At 40.0% G+C, this 21197-nt stretch overlaps 2 protein-coding genes across 2 annotated transcripts; one reads left to right on the top strand and one right to left on the bottom strand.

Annotated features, from left to right (window-relative positions):
• Positions 1–729: 729 nt before the first annotated feature.
• cdkn2aip (CDKN2A interacting protein) lies at positions 730–5053 on the bottom strand. The gene is made up of 4 exons (XM_080730502.1): positions 4792–5053; positions 3530–3776; positions 3282–3403; positions 730–2000 (listed from the first exon to the last, which is right to left on the bottom strand). The coding sequence occupies exons 2-4, from the start codon at positions 3772–3774 to the stop codon at positions 1444–1446; spliced, it is 924 nt and encodes a 307-aa protein (XP_080586628.1). The 5' UTR covers positions 3775–3776; positions 4792–5053; the 3' UTR covers positions 730–1443.
• A 702-nt stretch (positions 5054–5755) lies between these two features.
• On the top strand, positions 5756–21156 carry tubgcp4 (tubulin gamma complex component 4). Its single transcript, XM_080730775.1, has 18 exons — positions 5756–5893; positions 7024–7149; positions 7625–7747; positions 8158–8211; positions 8335–8391; positions 8527–8606; positions 8933–9134; positions 10044–10209; positions 10632–10756; positions 11405–11455; positions 13202–13307; positions 14803–14910; positions 15888–16032; positions 17272–17449; positions 18067–18201; positions 18293–18409; positions 19599–19738; positions 21073–21156. Exons 1-18 carry the CDS (start codon positions 5816–5818, stop codon positions 21077–21079), a joined length of 1998 nt encoding a protein of 665 aa, XP_080586901.1. The 5' UTR covers positions 5756–5815; the 3' UTR covers positions 21080–21156.
• Positions 21157–21197: the final 41 nt, after the last annotated feature.

The raw sequence follows: 21197 nt of genomic DNA, 5'->3' as shown, positions 1-21197 counted from the left end.
GCTTTGGTGCACAAGTGCACGTGTGTGTGCATTTGCCTGTGTGATTAAGAGACATGGACTAGGGGCATGATGGAATAGAACAAATGAAAACAAATGGAGATGTATTTATCGAGTGAAATACATACTCTGGGAGACAAGTGTCACCAACTGAAATGTGGGAATTCTTATTTTCAGAAAGAATGTTGAGTGGCAGATATGCAGACATCGGTCAAATAATTATCCAAAGACAAGTACTCATTAGTTACTACATACTCCTTAAAGATGGGGTGCCATGATTCCCCCGACCCCCAACACTTGATCAGGTATAGGTATTATACTAGGAGGAAGACATTTTCAAAATGTACAGAAAGTGTTTTGTTTTTGTGGCCACACCCAGCAGGTAAGCTGGTAAGTATGCCTGGTTGTCAGGTGGGTGGTGACCAAGCTGAAGTTAGCCACACCCACAGTGTTGGGTGTATGGTAAAAGGGGAGGGGATGATTTTATGTTGTCATTTTCGATCTGGCCTTTTGACTCCAAAAATACCAGGAAGGCAAATGTGCACATTATAACCCCACCCAGTGGTCTATTAGAGCAATGTTAACTCCATAGACACATACAAAACAGAAAAAGTACAAATGGCACCACCACCTCTTTTAGGTTTATATCATAAGCTTGTCATGAATTTTGAATAATTAAAACACCCATTACATTAAATTATCTTTATTTACGAAAATATATAGAAACGGGACCAATAATGCAAACATACAATAATGCGGATCAGTGTGGATTTCTTCAATGCGATAGCTCACTTCACAATCATTCACTTTAGTCATCCCTGAATAACAACATACACACACAAAACACATTATGAACTGTGTTGAAGGGAAGTTAGGGAACAATCTAAATTAGGATAAGCCTACATCTTCAACATTCTAAGGAACAAAGTGTTTTTTATTCAAAGGCGGGCAGATGATTAAAACAAAAGAGAGGTTATAGTACTTCTTAGTTCTTACCATGTCTAAGGAATTACAAAAAATGGCATATCTTTGAAGTACACCTCCATTTCACTCTGCAAAGCATATAATCAAATTAAACACGCAGCTGGGAGTTTCAAACTCACTAGAAGATTCCACAGAATTTGTCATGGATAAGGATGAATTATTAATTAGTTGCATCACTTTTGATGGAGGGCATAATAAAAACTAAAATCGAAATTAAATAAATTGAGACTAGTCTGACCAAAATAGACAAGACTTAATCCCACGTGACCCTTAACATGACCAAATCAGAACATTGCACAGCAGAGATTTAAATGATTCATAACAGACTGACGCTCAAGCAAAGCCAAGTGGCTCCAACTGCGATCACGCGGCTAAGGGCCCCTTCAGTATCGCTGTTCAAACAAACACACCCCCTCTACGTTGCTGCAATGGGCTGGCTGAGGTTTGCTAGCGAGGTCCTTGCTACGACGAACTGCCTTCCGGATGCTCAGCCTGGAAAGGGTAACTGAGAGCCGGTGGAAAGCCCTGACTCCTCGGCTGCTCATCCAATAACATCACATCCTCCACATCTTTCCCCCTGAACCGCCGTCTACAGATCTTGACAATCACTTTCCTCCCCTGGAAAGCTTTCAGGGCTTCCTTGGAGGCCATGGCTCTGGCAGCATCCTCATCACGCCCATATCCCGTGCCCAGGTAGACAGTCTGACAGCGCAGCTCACACACTTGGCCCTCCTTCTGTGTGCGGCCCGCGGGCAAGTCTGGAATGTCCTTCAGTGGTACGATCACACAGCTTAGACTCTGCTTGCAGGACTCCACGCAACTGCGGAGGATCTCAAAATGGTCCAAGTTAGGCCCAAAGCCACCAGCTGACACCAGCTTCCAAGCCACGGCCTTGTATAGGCGATTGAAGAATGGCTGGTGATCGGCAGCAGCCTGTGGGGGCGGTCCTGATTTCTGAATAACTGGCTGCGGGCTTGTCCGCCCAGCGGTCCTTTTCACACAGCTGTCGGTGTCAGCCCCTGTGAATAGTAATTCAATAGGCAGTAAAGTGGGTGTTTCTGCTTTACAGCAAACTATTTTAAAGGGAAAGCACATAGAAAATAAATGTAAAGTAGGGGACAAGGATTACTGGGAAAAAGCCTACACACTTATGTGGAATCATATGTGGAAATCATAAAATCCTACATAGTATTTTTTTAAGGCCCAGACACATCAGTCGGCCTTGTAAGAACCAACTGTAGCAGGGTAAATCTCCAAAGCGGATGCAGCACACGTAGCGAGTGAACTCACGTTTCAAAATCGCATTTATTGGCTGGTGATATAATAAGCAGACAGACTTGACAGCAAAAGTGAGACCGGGGGACACGCGTTCCTGCATCATCAAGCAGAAACTAGAGCTGCAGTTTCATTTTCATTCTAACGGCTCGTAACCGCTTTTGAAAGCCTTGCCAGAATTAATTTTGCACTGTAAAGGTTAATTGGTTTACATTTGATACATTCAATTTTCGATAAGGCTGAGTATTACATTTTGGAAAAAGATATTGCAGGGAAAATCACCCAATAAAACCATTCCCAGATTGGACTCATTCACCGAATGACGGTCATTTTGCCAAATCGCCCAACCCTAATATATGCCTATATATGGGCGTATCAGGTTTGTTTATGGTTATGCCTGAGTCATAGGGTACCAATCAAAACACTGCACTGATGCACCACACCACCAAACCCCATCTTCTGAGTAGGGTCGCTCAGTGCGTGCACTCAGCACACCCGGTGCGCAGCGCACTGGATTTCCGAACGACAACGCACCAAGTGCACCGAATAAATGAACGACAACATGGCACACCAGTGCGTTGAGTGCGCATTTCCGAACACACCCATAGTGACGTGGTAGTGGTCCTGCCTAATGCCTATATATGGGCATATTGGGTTTGTTATGGTTATGTTTGAGTCAGAGTGATGTCAGAGGTCCGCCTGCCAGCCTTCCCATTAGCCAATTTTAGTATGGATTCAATATGGATCATGAAGAGCTCATGCGTGTGTGTATTCAGGACTTTCAATTATTTAGTATTGTGTCATAGCTCCTAAACCTGTAATTGATATTTACCTTTATACTTGTCTACAAGTATTTGGTCTGCAATACAATTTTTTATTGAAAAAGAATCTGTTAAATACTAGGGCCTTACGTTTGGTGTGGACCTAAAGTTTATGAGGGGGAAGTACTCCATGGTTCCAGTCATCCATAATACAATGAAGGTATGTAAGTGGTCTTAGTCTCGTAAAAAAAGAAACTCCATTACCAGCTGCAGCACTCCTCTTTCCTTTGGCAATGATTTCATCCCTTGTTGTTCGAACTGGAACATCACAAACAACTATTCCTTCACCCATCTCCTTGATCTTGTCCATTACTGCCATCGGGTATCTGAAGAATTAAGAAAACACCACTGACAGCCTACCATCCATCGTATTTACACTACATTATTTATGTTACGCAAATAGGCTCTATGCAAAACAGCCATATTGGAGAGTAAGTAGGAGAGAAATGTACCTGCAGCCGAGGAAAACGTGATTGGCCCAAACCATGGACAGAGACAATAATCTGTCAAGAGCTGGACTGGGGACTCCTCTCTCCATTGTGGGGAAAGCCTCCATATTTCGCAGGATGAACTCTCTCCTGGCACACCACTGCTTGTTGGTTTCACAGTGACCCCGGAGAGATTCCACCCATGGGACCAGTTCACGGTTCTGACGCAGGAACTCTGTAACAATGTCCTCAGCACTCTCCTCTGCCATCACTACAAACACACATGACATGATATGAATGTAATTATTACAACACTGTATGTTCTAGCTCATTTAAAGGAGTAGTTCACCCCCAAAATGACTTTTTTTTCTATTGATTAGTCACGCCATGGAGACTAGAGTTCAATAATTTTTTTGGGTTTTTGTCACATTCCTAAGACAAAAATGTGATAACAATAAATTTACCCCCATTCATTCCGGATGGTGACCCGTTTCGAAACGGGTCACCATCCGGAATCAATGGGGGTAAATTTACTCGAATCAAATTTTTGTCTTAGGAATGTGACAAAAAACAAAAAATATTATTGAACTCTACTCTCCATGGCATGACTAATCAATAGAAAAAAGTCATTTTGGGGGTGAACTACTCCTTTAATGGTTTCCTGTGGAAATAAGCTTAGTCTTTTCATGGATCTCCTTTTAGTAGACCTTGTACCAGTGAACTGTAGCGTCATGAAACTGTACCTTTTCCTATGCAAACTTCTAATAAAGTCTTCAATCAATCAATCAATCAATCAAGCAATGGTTCTCAAAGTGGGGTCCCCAGTTAAATGATAGTTGGGAACCAAATGGACCCTTAAGACAAATCTGGTTGCTTGGCATGATCATGATGTGTGAGGCCTTACGTTAGTCATCCATAACCCACAAAAGCAGAAGCATATGGTTCAAATTATTATTTATAAAAATAGGAGTTGCGCTTATGTTGCGTTGTGCCCAAAATAGAACACCAGGTTCAAAGTGGTTTACACGTTTTCGGCTTGAACATTGTTTACACGTTTCAGACGCGATACGGGTGATGTTAAAGAGCTTTGTTGTTTGTTAGCCAAGGTTTTACAGAAACGAATCTGGACAACCACTACACTTTTAACAAGTTATAGCCGCCAGCTACAAAACACACGTCGTAACTGAAGCCAAATTAATTGACAAAAGTCTATTATAGTTCACCGTAAAAACAAATATTGTTATTCATGATTAATGTAGACATATTTTCGTGTCTGTCACACTAACCTTAGCAAGTTTATTTCCGTTAGAAACTGTAGCTAGCTAACGTTAGCTACATGACCGTATGACTGGAGGCTGGTCAGATGGAACTACACTTCCCAAACACGTTTGCTGCTCTTTAAGCTAAACGTGAGTAGCGTCCTCTCCCGTAGAAAATAATGATGTTGGTTCTCAAATGTATAGATAGATGAATAAACAATAATAATAATTAAAACAAAAGAATACAACTATTTATTATATTACTGTCAGCGTCGGCGACAACTATCTCTCATACTGATGTTAGTTAGTGAGTGACCCGCCCCTCAGTGCTTACTGCGTAGGCACGGCAGCGTAGCCAGCCCTGAAACATGACGGTCGTATCTCACGACCGTCATGGATCGACCTGAAACTGACGTGAAGCAGTTTTCCCCATTTGCCACGTACGTCTACGAAAACGTTCAAATTTCAAAAATAAAGTACTCACTTGGGGTTCAAATATGTAAAAATGTGTTACGCTTAAGCAGAATTACCCGCATCTGCCGTATTGTTTAACAAGAAGCTTTTTAATCTAATCGGTGGCTATTTTCTCGGATTTTGGTACTGCGCGACCCCATCGGTTGGGACTGGAGTTGTACTGCACTATGATACATTTAACCTTAGAAAATAGCGACCGATCGGATTTAAATGTTTCTTAAAACACTCTGGAAGATGCAGGTAATTCTGCTTTAATAAGCGTCCCATATTGTGACATCGTTGAGCCTTTAATAAGCACTTTATTTTTTTTAAATGTAAACGTTTGTGTAGACGTACGTTGCAAATTGGCTATACTGCTTCACATCAGATTGAGGTCGATCCATGACGGACCTGACGGTTGTGAGATACGACCGTCATGTTTCAGGGCTACCGCCGATCAGCGCTTTACGTGAAGACGTCATCACACTGAGACGACTCACACAGCGCGGTTAGCTGTTTGTTGTTGTTGATGGATGAATGAATATCCATCCCAAATCTAGCAGTTTCAGCACGACACATAACATAACGGCAAGTAACCATGATTCACGAGCTTTTGTTGGCATTAAGTGGATACCCTGGGACTATATTCACCTGGAACAAGCGAACAGGTTTGCAGGTAAGATAGACACTTGGCTCAGCTGTCATTCTCACTAATATAATCCCCCCATTTATATCTGAATACATGAAATGTATGTAATATCACAGCCATTCTAGGGCTAATTTAACAGCAGCCCTAGGATGGCTGTGAATATTACATTCATTTCATATCTGGTCTGGAGACTGGAATACATTATGAAATGTATATAATATCACAGCCATTCTCATTCTAGTCCTGAATTAACAGTAGCCCTCTGAGAATGGATGTGATATGACATACATTTCATATCTGGAATACATCATGAAATGCATGTAATATATCACAGCCATTCTAGGGCTAACTTAATAATAAAGAATGGCTGATCACAATTCGTGGAGGGATTAATCTCAGAGTCATTATATATACCGAAAATAGCAAATCTACAAGCTCTACTAAGCTAACCTTAGCACTCTGTGTATACTGACTGACTCACCCAATAACTCTTGTCATCTATTATATTTATATCCATTTGGTTCTGGCAGAAACGTTTATAAATGTCTCCACTTTTTCACAAGATTGATTCGCAAGGACAATAATTCTGTGATAGCCTTGGATCAAGACTATCATAGGTGTATTTTATTACGTATTATGCATTTGTTTTCTAATTCATTTTGATTTGATTTTGAAAAGTCATTGAGTTTGTTTTTAATTCATGAAGAAAAAATATAGTAATTAAAAAGAATGTAGGAAACAAAAAAATAAGGGATATTTATTCGTGACCCATAAATGTGTCCGTGACCCACAAATGGGTCCCGACCCAGTGTTTGGGAACCAGTGCGCTACTATACAGCATGGGACAGCCAGGCACGCACAAATTGACTGGTGCAGTACAGTTGGTGTGGGGTATGCTGGAGCAATTTCTAGCTATTCTAGGGCTAGAGAGTGGCAGTAAGTATTCTTACTGATCTGTCTGGTAAGATGTATCAAATCCACAAAAAGGCTATGTTTGTGCCATTGCTTATCAGACTATGCAAGTTATTGTTTGATCAGAATGGATAATGGTGTTTTAATGGTGCTTGTGATATGCATCAGCTTGACACTGATAGGATTGGAATGATGCCACATGGGTTTACTTTCAGCATTGCTGACATGAAGCCTTTCTTCCACAGGTATCCCAAGAACTGCCCTTTCTTCACCCCAGTGAGACTAATGTACTCAATCGCCTCTGTAAACTGGGAACCGATTACAATCGCTTTACAGAGTTCATAGAGCAACATACAGGCCATGTCCACCAGGTAAGTAACCCCAGAGGTGATAACATCTTACAATTTTAGTATGACTATTTATTTTAAATGTTCCTCTTTTTGTATGTCTGTTTTTTAAATGTAAATCTTTTTAGATTTTCCCACAGCAGCCATATTTATCACAGTTCAGTGTATAACCGGACCGGTGGCTATTTCACTGAATGACTACTTTTCAGCAGGCTGTGCATTTCACTGAGTGGATTTCTCTGTCTAGAAGATATAGCATGGACTTATGGGGGAAAAGAGAAATGAATAAAGTTGAAACTTTTCCTGATTGATTGAATACTTTATTAACAAGTTTGAAAACAGTATGGCAGTACAGTTAAAAAAGCTATGTTAAGACAACATTGAGAATTAAGATGGGTTTAGGTGTCAGTTTTTGATAGGTAATGCAATTAAAATAAATAAATTAGATTAAAAGGTGTATTTGCCTCACAAATTAACTTTAGCTTTTTTTTTTTCCTAGGAACATCACACAAACCAGTCTAGTCAGGCTGGACTTAATGGGATTTATCTGCGAGCTTTTTGCACTGGTCTGGATTCCATGCTCCAGCCTTACAGACAAGCTCTGCTGGACCTTGAGCAGGAGGTAAGATAAATGACAGAGCATATTTACGGCAGTGGTTCACACACATATTTTTATGTCAAGGACCCCCAAATTCTATTTTCTGTACTCCCGCATGTGAAGATATTTTTGTGCCAGGGACCTCCATAAGATAAGACATTTCTGTTTAAGCTTTTGGAAATTATTCAAAATTTCTCCAAAAATTAAAAAAATGTTACAAGCTCACAATGCGTCACATTGTGACGTTTTGTGAGCTTTCAGATTGGCTATTTTTGAATAGCCAAAGTATAAAATAGGGATAAAGTGGTTAAACATTTCCCCATTTTGCAGCAGAGATGGAATGCCCTCGAGGACTCTTTACAGCACATATACTGTAACGGTGCCATGAACATAAGAGAGTCTCATAACAAAACCTTGCCTTTTCTGTGTTTCAGTTCCTCTGCGACCCACACCTGACAATATCCCACGTGAATTATGTACTGGACCAGGTAACAAATCTTTGGGGAAAATTAAATTACTAGTGTTATAATAGGATACATATGCTTTGGTTCACTGTGTTATTTCTAAAAAGATCAGTTTGACAACAAAAAAAAAGTGATTTTCCTTTGTAGTTCCAGCTGCTCTTTCCCTCTGTGATGGTGGTTGTAGAGACAATAAAATCCCAGAAGGTAAGCATTTTTTTAAGCAGAATGACAAGATGGACTCTTCACTGTTCATTCATGGGAAAGATGACAAAGCTATATATATTTTGAGGGAAAAGTGCATCTGCTGATTCTGCTCTTTGTCTTTTCTGTCATAATTAGATCCATGGCTGTCAGATCCTGGAGACGGTATACAAACATAGTTGTGGAGGCCTTCCCCCAGTGCGCATGGCTTTGGAGAAGTAAGTTAACAGGGTTAATGACTGCTTTAGTAGGCTACACTCGTTACTGTGGAAAATAGCTGACAATAGCCTATAATGTTTATTATTATGATGATTATCCAACGTCTATACTCTCCGCTCAGCCACACTGTGTGATCATCATCATCACCTCTGCTCTACCGCAGCAACGAGTCTTTTCCGTTTTGAAGTTAAACTTAAATAAAAAGTATCGAAAATGGTATCGAAAAGGGTTTCGTATCGATTCCCAGGTATCGAAAAAAGGTATCGTATCGATTCAAAGGTGAACGATACTCATCCCTAAAAACAAAATATGTTTTTGACTGCAGAATTCTTGCCGTGTGTCATGGCGTGATGTACAAGCAGCTGGCTGCGTGGATGCTGCATGGGCTGCTTCTGGACCAAAGTGAGGAGTTCTTCATCAAGCAAGGTCCCAGTGCGGGAGGGGCTGCTAACAACCAGGAGGAGGACGAGGAGGACCTGGGGATTGGGGGGCTGAGTGGGAAGCAGCTCAGGGAACTGCAGGACCTGGTGAGAGATTCAACCAAACATGACAAACAAATCCTAGGCTCACAGAAAATGTATTAAATAAAAGGATAGTTATTGGATTAGTGGCGTGTACTGTAAAAATGTGTTATGTGCTATTTAGAACCTCACTTGCTTGTCTTTGTTCAATATTATAAAATGGAAAGTTACTTTTGACTACTGGAAAAATATATAAAGTAATTGCAAAATGTAACATTTTCTAGATTTATTACATTATTTTACAGGCATTTTATGCTCTAAATTAATAATCATATAATACATGTATAGAGTAATCTTTTTTGAGCGGTGGTAAACCGCTCCATAGAGTGGCTGTGCGTGTGTCTGTTGCCACTTTTCCTCAGCGTTTTGCCATAGCAATGTGTTTTCCTCAGCGTTTTGCCATAGCAATATGTGTGTGTGTTTAGCCATATTACATCACCAATTACATCCTAGACCTATCTGTAGCCACTTTTCCTCAGCGTTTTGCCATAGCAATGTGTTTTCCTCAGCGTTTTGCCATAGCAATATGTGTGTGTAGCCATATTACATCACCAATTACATCCTAGACCTATATCCTAGTCTTTTTTCTCAGCGTTTTGCCATAGCAATGTGTGTGTGTGTAGCCTGTATTACATCACCAATTACCAATTGAAGACGTTATGCAAGCACGATTTTTCTTTTGAGCGGTGGTAAACCGCTCCAGAGTTGCTGTGCGTGTGTCTGTAGCCTTTTTCCTCAGCGTTTTGCCATAGCAAAACGTGTGTGTGTGTAGCATACCCTGTACATCCTAGACTCAAATCCTAGTCTGAAGACGTTATGCAAGCACGACCACCGCTCACTTCACACTGGGTGTGATTTTTTAAATGTATGTATCACTTAGATTTTCATCCAATGCACGATATGACTTTTGTGCAGAGGCTGATTGAGGAGGAGAACATGCTGGCCCCCTCCCTGCAGCAGTTCTCACTCAGAACAGAGATGCTGCCCTCATACATCCCCATCCGTGTTGCAGAGAAAATCCTTTTTGTGGGAGAGTCCGTCCAGATGTTTGAAAACCACAACCACAGTCCATCCAGAGCTGGTAGGGGTCCAAGGGTCTTATTGTCCTGTGATTTGCAATACGCTTGCTAAGCACTGCAGCACTTATATGGAAAAAGTACACGTTATATGTAAATGAACATGTTTAGAAATGTTTTATTGACTACAATAATATAATTTTTTGTACTATTTTATTGTTATTTTATAATATAAAAAAGAGGAGGCTGCAATCTCTCTCTCTCTCTCTCACACACACACACACACACACACACACACACACACACACACACACACACACACACACACACACAGTAGGTAATAGGTATATACAAATAAATCAGTCCCATCATGAGTGGTTACAGACAGTAATGCACATGTGTTGTGTCAGATTTGCTATGGTCCTCATCCTCTCCTGTACATGTGTCAGTATAACAATGTATCATTCTGTGGTTAACACTACCAAAGGCTCCATACTGAAGCACCAGGAGGACTTGTTTGCCGCCGAGTTGCACAGACTTAAACAGCAGCCCTTATTCAGCCTGGTGGACTTTGAGAATCTGATCGACGGCATCAGGAGCACGGTGGCAGAGGTGAGAGCATAATGTCGACTGTTTCTTTCAGGGTTCCCACGGTCATGAAATTCCTGGAAATATTTTGAAATTAGAAACATATTCTTCCAGTACTGGAAAAGTTTTGGAATTGATCAAGGGTCCTGGAAGGTCCTGGAAAGAATAGCTATGCATTGTCTTTGGTTATTGATTTTGTTAATACCTCTGAAATGACAAATTAAACATTGGCCAAATTGTCAAATATTAGAGGCAGAAATTGTGAAAATAGCTGATGTGAGCATGTAGATCTGCTATTTTCACAATAGAACCGTGTTATGCAAAATTCCTCAACTCTTAGTGCTCGTCGGGGTGCCGGGTGCGTCCCCAGTTAAAACATGATTATTTTGGGGGTCACGGCCTGAAAAGGTTGAGAACCACTGGCATACACTACCTGACTTTGGGCATTGCGCATAGGAGTAAGCGACCTGTTATTGAGCTGAATTATTGTTATATAGTCCTGGAAATTGGGTTAAATATTCTGGAAAGGTTTTGGAAAGGTTTTGGAAATTAATTGGTAAAAATCTGTGGGAACCCTGTTCTTTTCACTGTCTTCATGTTGGTATGCTCAAACCTAAGCTGTAATACTCTGAGGAATTTCAATAGTCACAACGTGAATCCATTCATTTGCAGCATCTGTGGACATTGATGGTCGAGGAGGCAGATCTATTGGGACAGCTAAAGGTTTGAACCAGAGTTATTATACTGTGGAAATAAGTTTGTTTTTCTCTTCAGTTTGGCGTTTGATTTCGGTTTAAGTTGTTTTACGAGTGTATGAGTAGTTTTAGGTTTTAGGAATTGACTAGTTTTAGGTTAGTTTATTTTATTCAAAGCATGAATGTTACATGTGGACGTTACACAAATATATTATGAATAAAATAAGAAAACAAATAAAATCACAAGATAAATGTAGAGACAACATACAACAACTCAAACGACAAATCAAAAAAAGAAGAAAAAACAAACCCACCTACCCCTTTTCCTGGACCAACACATAATTTAAAATAGTGCATGCCTGTGCCAGGCTGTTACCACTATGTAGAGACTTCTTGAATTATATCCTTGAGCTTATCTGCAATGCCCGACCATATAATAATGTTTTCCTCTTTCGCGCCATGTAATCTTGCTGTTGACTGCTCTAAATATACTATATCTAAAAAGGTTAGAGCCCACTGGTGAAATGTTGGCGTATGAGGAGGTTTCCACCACGTAGCAACCATCTTCTTAGCCGCTGTTAATCCAGCAAAGAAGATGCGCTTGCGTTTATTGTTTAGATGCAACTGTGAGACGTCATTTCATAAAAATAAAGAATAGACGGGGGATATCTTTAGAAATAGTGTCAAATCCTGGAATAAATACCTTACCAAAAACATTCTTCACCAATGTGTTTGTAAAGGTGTCTAGTAACACATCTCACAAAGACTGAAATTCAGTTTCCCTAGGGAGATCTTTGACAGCTAGGGTAATTCTGGGTCTCATTCACTCACTATACACTATACTATGGGGGAAAAATCACTCCCCAAAAATATGCTTTAAGTGGGATGTGAGGGGTCTAACTAGGTGTTTTTAATTATTCTGAATCCATTGCAAGCATTTGTTTTGCACCAAAAACATTCCTTGGGCTAGAAATGGACCCCATACCACTGTGAAAAGTGATGACTCATCACTAAACCATCATTTTATGCGCTGTTTTTAGCCCAATGAATGTTTTTTTGTGCAAAACAAATGCTTGCAATGGATTCAGAATAATTAAAAACACCTAGTTAGACCCCTCACATCCCACTTAAAGCATTTTTTGGGGGAGTGATTTTTTCCATTTTATAAATTATCCATTTTCATAAACTAAAAAGATAAAATCCAGACTTAATTAAAAAAAAACTAAAAACAAACAAACGTGTATAGCGAGTGAATGAGACCCAGAATTACCCTAGCTGTCAAAGATTTTCCTAGGGAAACTGAATTTCAGTCTTTGTGAGATGTGTTACTAGACACCTTTACAAACACATTGGTGAAGAAATGTTTTGGTAAGGAATTTATTCCAGGACGTTTTAAGATATCACCCGACTAGAAGGAGGAGATGTGATGTTGAAGCTTTGAAGCAACCATATTCCAAAATGGTTAGTTTTAGTTTTAAAGGAATTATGAGACTTAATAGCAGCCCCTGTTCAGTCTGGTGGACTTTGAGAATGTTCTAGTGAAAAGGGTAGGATGAAACAATGCATCAGAATTTACATGTAATTCCATTTTGTTTTAGTTTATTAATTTTAGTATTTCTATGATTTTTGTTTAAAAGATTCTTCTTTTTCCCCTTTTAGTTTGAGTTAGTTAAAACATGCTCTGTACTCAAAGTAAAACAAGCTTGGGATTGTCATTGTATCATTTGTATTATATGAATGATTTGTTTAGATTGAACCTCTTTCTTTCTTGCAGATAATTAAGGACTTTTACTTACTGGGTCGTGGCGAGCTCTACCAGGTTTTTATTGACCATGCTCAGCACATGTTGAAGACCCCACCAACAGCTGTCACAGAACACGGTAGCCTACATTTAAATAGTGATACTTTCCTCATGGGTTCCCACAGAAGATTTCCAATAAATTAAGCCAGGGGTCTTCAATGTTTTCAGGCCAAGGACCCCTTAGTTGAGAGAGAGATGAAGCAGGGACCCCCACAACCCATAGATACCATATAGTTTCATCGTTTGACGGCACAATCATCAGTGTATTTTGATTCATGTCAGTTTGTGTTTTCAGATATTTAACCGTCAATACTTAATAATACATTTGACCTTTCACTCTGTACTTAGTCTCCTCTTTTTCCCCTCTACACCAAACCTCTTTGCCGCAAGGTGTTGTGAGCTTGTAGATCGTCTATTTTTGGCTAATATTCCAGAAGGGTCCCTCTAATATTCTCAGAATATGGACGCTATGGTTCAAGTGGTTATTATAAAGAGGCGAAAAAAGGTTTCTACCACAGATTTGGGGGACCCCCTAATACTGTACTAACTCTGAGGACCCCCTAGGGGTGCCGGACCCCCTGTTAAAGACCCCTGAATTAAGCAAATAAGCTTTGTAGTAAACAGACACCAATAATATTCACACATTTTTTTCAACAATTATTTTAACCACATGCTAAAATGTGAGCTTTAATGAGCCACAGATAATCCAAAATTGCAACTGTGCGAGGTGAGCGGTGCTCACTTTGCATGGTATCAAACGCGACACGTGCATACCGTTCTGTCCATGACGTTAGTTATCTCCATACTTGAAGATCCGTGCTCATACACACATACTAGGGCATTCACCAAATATTCGAATATCAAAGTCACTATTCGACATTGTTCACCGAAGTCGAATATTCTCTTTTTTATTTTATTTATTTATTATTTTTTCTCTTTAAAAATATATATAGTTTAAAAAGCTTGGCTAGATAGGAAGTCATAAGAATGAGTCGTCAATGCCCCTGGTGGATGTTTGTTTTGCTTTGTTAATGCTCTATACCAGGGGTTCTCAAACCTTTTTAGGCCGTGTCCCCCAAAATAAACGTATTTGAACTGGGGACCCCCACCCTGACAAGCACTTGGAATTGTAGGTATTACATTTAATGTGACTCGGTTCCGCAGATAATTATTGTGAAATGTTGCGAGGCGTTGTGAGCATGTAGATCTGCTATTTTCACAATGTTCGCCTCTTGATTACTTAATATTTGACAGTTTGGACAGTCCTGTTGAATATTCGACTATTCGAATACTTTGAGGTAGAATAATTCGAATACTAAAAATCACTATTTGTGAATGCCCTAATACATACACAAAAAGCCAGACGTAGGAGCAGTTGGCAAAAATATGGGGCAAAAAACTTTGGCTAATTGATGAGGGAGCAAGCATATGGCCCTAACTCACTTTCTAGGTCTTACGATGGCAAACTACAACTCATTTTTATAAAATCTTTTATATATTTACTGTGTATTCGTTCACCAGTAATTATGACATTTTGTATGAGAAATGCATTCATTGCATTTTGTTTTCTACAGATGTAAATGTGGCCTTTCAGCAGGCTGCTCATAAGGTATTACTGGACGATGACAACCTCCTGCCTCTACTGCACCTTACTATAGACTACCAAGGCAAAGAGAGTAAAGGTTTGTTTTAAGGGTGCAACAGTTAATCAAACTAATCCATTTAATTGTTAAAAAAAACAAGTTGTTTGAATAGTTTTGAATGTTCTTTACACACACACACACACACACACACACACACACACACACACACACACACACACACACACACACACACACACATATTTTCATGTCAAAAGTTAAAATAAATGATCTACAACAGGGTTCCCCAATTAGTTTTCCCCAAGGGCCGAATTATGTCTAGGGTGCCACGCCGAGGGCCACAGCATTCCAGCGACAGTTCAGATATCGCCGTTGTCGGGTAAAAATCTTGTATGTCCAAAACCGCTCGTTTTGCATTTATCATTTTAAAAATGATTTAAACTACTGAAAACAGCCGATCTACAAGCACACAACGCCTTGTGTGCTTGTAGATCTGCTGTTTTCACTACTTTTGTGCGACAGCCTTGTATGATGAAGAAGGGCTTTACTTTGCGAAAGAACGTACACATTTGGAGATACAAGGTTTCCACCCAACGACGACAATATACGAGTGTTGTTGCTGCTCTTAAACCACCATTATTACTGGGGTTGGTGGGGGCCAGACGGTAGCCCCCCACGGGCCACAAATGGCCCGCGGGCCTCCTATTGGGGAACCCTGATCTACAAGCTTGTAGAACTGATATCTTTGCCCATTTTGAAAATGTGGGATTTCATTTTGAAAGATTTTAGATTTTTAATATGAAAACTTTGAAAATGACATGCCCAAAAAAGGATGCCAAGTTGAAAGTGGTGAATGATAAAATGACAGAGGGAATACAAACCACTACTTTTGAGAATGTCCTTTACCTATTCATTTAGCCCCCTCTAGTGGAAGTTGATGTGTTCAGTTCGACATGTGAGCCCTTTTAATCATCATCATAAATGATAATTCTTTGCCAGGACATCTGTTAATTTCGGCGCCAGGCTTTGTGATCAGTGGTTATGCTTTATATTTTCAGAGGCAACAGGCACCAGAGATGGAGCCACCCCTCCCCAGGACACATCCCCCCGTGAGGTCCCTCCTACAGGCTGGGCTGCTCTGGGTTTGGCCTACAAAGTCCAATGGCCTCTCCACATCCTCTTCACTCCTGCCGTTCTTGAGAAGTTAGCATTCACTTCTCTCAGGGTTCATAGCCATGCCCGGCTTGTGGTGGACATATTTGTAAAAATTTTATTTTTGCCATGGAGATACAAATCTTAACAGAAACCGAGCCAGTCCTAAATGCATACTACTAGTGCTGTGGTCCTCAAAGTCGCTTGAGGGACCTTCGGGGTTGCTTGAAGGTGGTCCAAATGGACCATTACAGGTCTGTGGTACAAATGGAACAAATAGAACCCACGGGTCCATTTGCTTCCATTTATTTGTACACTCTCAGAGTTTGGGGGTCCTTGAAAATAAAAAGGTTCGAGAACCACTGTACTGGCAGACTCGTAATGTGCCATAGTGTCATAGTAAATCAGTGTCATACATACTGTATTCTGAAGAAAACATAGACATTACATTCAGTAATTGGGTCTTATGATCAAAATAAAAAACATGTTATGTATGTTTTGTAAACAAAATCTAAAATTGTCCACGGACAAGGACAAGTCTTGCCACGGAAAGATTTGTCTGTACGGACATGTTGATGACCCCTGAGTTCCCCTCATGTTTCATCTCCTTGGAAATTGATTTGTTCTTTTAACCCATTTAGGCCTAGGATTATTGAATGCTTTGACCAGTGAAAAATAACAGATATACAAGCTTACAGCGCGGCACCGAGTGCCGCGCTGCAAGCTTGTAGATCTGCTATTTTTGAAAAAAGTCGTGAAAATGTGTGCAAATCTTTGAATATATGTTTTTTCAAAGCTAACGTTTGTAACTCAAATTTTGCTTCTGGGGGTGGTCCCTGGAACCAAATATTTTGAGATGGGGTCCATGGCCAATTACATATCATTTTGGGGGTCCTTCACATGAAAAGGTTTGAGAAACACTGACATAGTAGTCTCTCAAGAACAGACTAACTGAGCTCCATTTAAGTTAAAAGGACCTTTTCTTTGACGATGGCTGGACAGATTGCTGACATAGAAACATAGGGTTTTTCAAACAATCTTAGAAGGATTCAAAAGACACTTATAGAATCGGGTCAAAATTATAAGTTTCACGATTTTTCAAAAATAGCAGATCTACAAGCTCGCAGCGCGGCACTCGGTGCCGCGCTGTGAGCTTGTATATCTGCTATTTTTCAATAGTTAAAGCATAAAATAATGATACACTATATAGTGTACCCGTTCTGAATGGGTTAAGTAGAGCTCATATAATCGTCCTCTGTTCTAATCTATTTGCTTTCCCTTTGTGGTCAGGTACAACGTGGTGTTCAGGTATCTTGTCAGTGTGCGGCGGGTGCAGTCCGAGCTTCAACACTGTTGGGCTTTGCAAATGCAGAGGAAACATCTGAAGTCGAACCAGACGGACGCTGTTAAATGGAGACTGCGCAACCACATGGCTTTCTTGGTCGACAACCTGCAGTACTACTTACAGGTAACCATAGGAGCACACCAGATATAGACTTGGCTTTGTGAGCGGTGACTAATTGGAATGAAAAAAATAAATAAATAATAAATAAATAAATATATGCAGTACTACTTCAGGGTTCCCACGGTCATAATTCCTGGACATATTTTTAAATTAGAAAAATATTTTTCCAGTACTGGAAAAGTTTTGGAATTTATCAAGGGTCCTGGAAAAAAATAGCTATGCATTGTCTTTGGTTATTGATTTTGTTAATACCTTTGAAATGACAAATTAAACATGGGCCAAATTGTGAAAATAGACGATCGGATCTACATGCTCACAATCTTCACAAACATTTTCACAATAGAACAATGTTATAAAAAATTCTTCAACTCTTAGTGCTCGTCAGGGTGCCGGGTCCCCAGTTAAAATATGATTATTTCAGGGGTCACAGCCTGAAAAGGTTGAGAACCACCACTGGCATACACTACCTGTCTTTGGGCATTGGGCATAGGAGTAAGCGACTCGTTATTGAGCTGAATTATTGTTATATAGTCCTGGAAATTGGGTTAAATATTCTGGAAAAGCTTTGGAAATTAATTGGTAAAATTTGGTAAATGTTTTCTTTTTTCTTTTTGCCCCAGGTGGACGTGCTGGAATCTCAGTTCTCTCAGCTGCTTCAGCAGATCAATTCCACTAGAGACTTTGAGAGCATCAGACTCGCCCATGATCATTTCCTGAGCAACCTGCTAGCCCAGTCCTTCATTCTGCTGAAGCCGGTTAGCAGCAACTATTTCCAGTTCAGATTTTAGACTGATCCTATCTAGTTTAGCCTCCGAGTGACACATTCAAAAATCCTCCTGTCCCCAGGTATTCCATTGTCTAAATGAGATCCTAGAGCTGTGCCACAACTTCTGCTCACTGGTCAGCCAAAACGTGGCTCCATTAGATGAGAGGGGTACAGCACAACTGGATATCCTGGTGAAGGTGAGGTTGCATTGCTGGTTCATTCCACATACAGAGCATGTTTATATGCACACTTAAAATGCCTAACTTATCCTGATTAAAGCAATACTCTGGTTAGGGCTGTCACGATTATGACATTTTACATGACGATTAATTGTCACTCAAATAATTGCGATTAACGATTTAATTGTGTTTTTGTCGTTGATAATTACATTTCTGTTTGGCTTTTAGGCTTTGAAGTTGCACATGGCAGATACGACAAATAACTTAAATATACAAAGAAATTATGGACATATTTGACAACTTTCTACTTAAAAAATAACATTGATAGTGGAGATGCGACGCGTTGTGAGCTTGTAGATCTGCTATTTCCACTATTTTTTACTTTAAAAAAGAAAATATTATGAAACATTTTCAACATTCACGATTATGACGATTATGAAAAATAATCGCGATTATGTAAAATAATTGTGATTAGACGATTATGTAATAATTGTGACAGCCCTACCTCTGGTTCTTGAAATCGCCATGTAAACATCAGCACTAAGTACAATCCGATTAAGATATGGTTTACTGCACAATTCATTTGGCAGGAAAATACTTTGTTGCATGTCTGAAAATGTAGATGGATGTAACGACTTCACTGGATATTCACTGACTTACGTAAACCTAGGTTATTGCTGTAATCTCACCAATGCTATGAATGCACACATCTTTAATCACATCTCATAACTCCATTACCGGTAATTTGTGTATTACTGTGTGTGTAAACATGCCTGACGACAGGGACGTGCTGGGCCCCTGATTCAGCCCGGTAAAAAGAGTTGTAGAGGCCCTCATTGCGCGCTATAGAGAGAGATCTCTCTCTATAGCGCTGCTGCTACTCAAAGATTTGCCATTTCAGATCATGACAAGTGACAAGCCAGTGGGCCAATTACATGAGTTATATTTGGTCATTGTCGGGTGGAAACCTTGTATGTCCAAAACCATTTTAAAAATGATTTAAAATAGTGAAAACAGCCGATCTACAAGCACACAACGCCTCGCACCGCGAGGCGTGTTGTTTTTTTTCCTAATGGCCGGCCTGGACTGGCCAGGAATGAACCGGCCGTTGGGGAGTTGTCCCGCTTTTCCCCAATGGCCAGCACGTCCATGCCTGATGATTCCACAAAGACTTTCTCGGATGCCAACTGTGTTTTCATTTCTTCAGGGTTTCAGCCGCCAGTCCTTCCTGCTCTTCAAGATCCTGTCTGGTGTTCGCAATCACCAGATCAACTCTGACCTGGCCCAGCTTCTCCTCAGGCTGGACTACAATAAGTATTACACCCAGTCAGGAGGCACCTTGGGCAGGTAGGGAAACTAACCAAATCTTTCATTAATGTTACTTAAATTTAGAACGGGTACACATTATTGTGTATCATTATTTTATGCTTTAACTACTGAAAAATAGCAGCTGCTGCGAGCTTGTAGATCTGCTATTTAAAAAAAAAAAAAAATGAAATTTTGACCCGATTCTATAAGTGTCTTTTGAATCCTTCTAAGGTTTTTTTGAAAACCCTATGTTTCTATGTCAGCAATCTGGCTAGCCATCGTCAAAGAAAAGGTCCTTTTCACTTAACTGGAGCTCAGTTAGTCTGTTCTCGAGAGACTACTATGTCAGTGGTTCTCAAACCTTTTCATGTGAAGGACCCCCAAAATGATATGTATTTGGCCACGGACCCCCATCTCAAAGTATTTAGTTCCAGGGACCACCCAGAAGCAAAATGTGAGTTACAAACGTTCGCTTTGAAAATACATATTTCAAAGATTTGCACACATTTTCACGACTTTTTCAAAAATAGCAGATCTACAAGCTCGCAGCGCAGCACTCGGTGCCGCGCTGTGAGCTTGTATATCTGCTATTTTTCACTGGTTAAAGCATTCAATAATTCTAGGCCTAAATGGGTTGTTAATGTGTACTGTAAGGTTAAAGATCCAATCTGCAAGTCTTGCATTCCAGTCTGGCATCATGAATGTTTTTGGAGCTGTACATCTCAGTAGCACACAAGTCATGATATGATCAGTAGTTATCACAGGTGAAGCGATACAATGTAATATTGTATACTTCAAATCATGCATATATAATCGTAGATACCCAATTGGCCACAGCTGTTCATTGGAGCGATATGTCATTGTGGCAAGCATTTTGTAAGCAGAGCAGTGCCTCCTAATGCATGAAGCAGGAGGGTTCTCCACAATTACAATCATACAGTAACTCACTGAATGCTCGAACACTTCACACGGTTTGGTTAGTTACAATGTCAGACATGTTATTTTATGATAGATACATGGTTAAATAAAACATCTTAACCTTACCTAGATTCATTTATACACCTATACCTGGGTCAAATAATATAACGAGAACCTGCTGTATAGCAATCTAGATGAAAATCTAATTGCTTGGGAGCTAAGATAAAGGTGAGCTAGTACTGAGTGGTGAGGGTTGTTTTATTGTATTCACTCCTCAGGGTAAATGACAATTTACCCGTTTGATCATATATATTCCAATTTGCAAAGTGAAACAGAACTAGACATTATGCACCTCTATCTACGCACCCATAGCCAAAGGAAAGCTAGATTTGCAGAGAAGAGTCTGAGTGCCATAATCTATAACATAATTTACTGTACATTTGCTTTCATTTCAGCTTTTAAACAGAGGTTTGACAATGGACCAAGAGCTCAAATGTGCTGTGCTTCTGTCAGTGGACATTATCCTGCTATGATTGTGCGTTGTCAGATTTTCTGTAACATTTTAGTAGTATGATATATA

This window comes from Nannobrachium achirus (assembly GCF_963921795.1).
Source record: "Nannobrachium achirus genome assembly, chromosome: 7".
Lineage (NCBI taxonomy): Eukaryota > Metazoa > Chordata > Actinopteri > Myctophiformes > Myctophidae > Nannobrachium > Nannobrachium achirus.
This window is presented reverse-complemented; position numbering and strand designations above follow the sequence as displayed.

Excerpts from the sequence above, each read along its gene's own strand:
- cdkn2aip (XM_080730502.1), bottom strand. The coding sequence starts at position 3,774 with ATGGCAGAGGAGAGTGCTGAGGACATTGTTACAGAGTTCCTGCGTCAG. Across the intron at positions 3,404-3,529 it reads CACGTTTTCCTCGGCTGCAG|ATACCCGATGGCAGTAATGG; the intron begins GTACATTTCTCT and ends TTAATTCTTCAG. Across the intron at positions 2,001-3,281 it reads AAAGAGGAGTGCTGCAGCTG|GGGCTGACACCGACAGCTGT; the intron begins GTAATGGAGTTT and ends TACTATTCACAG.
- tubgcp4 (XM_080730775.1), top strand. The coding sequence starts at position 5,816 with ATGATTCACGAGCTTTTGTTGGCATTAAGTGGATACCCTGGGACTATA. Across the intron at positions 14,911-15,887 it reads CCAAGGCAAAGAGAGTAAAG|AGGCAACAGGCACCAGAGAT; the intron begins GTTTGTTTTAAG and ends TTATATTTTCAG. Across the intron at positions 18,410-19,598 it reads AACTGGATATCCTGGTGAAG|GGTTTCAGCCGCCAGTCCTT; the intron begins GTGAGGTTGCAT and ends TCATTTCTTCAG.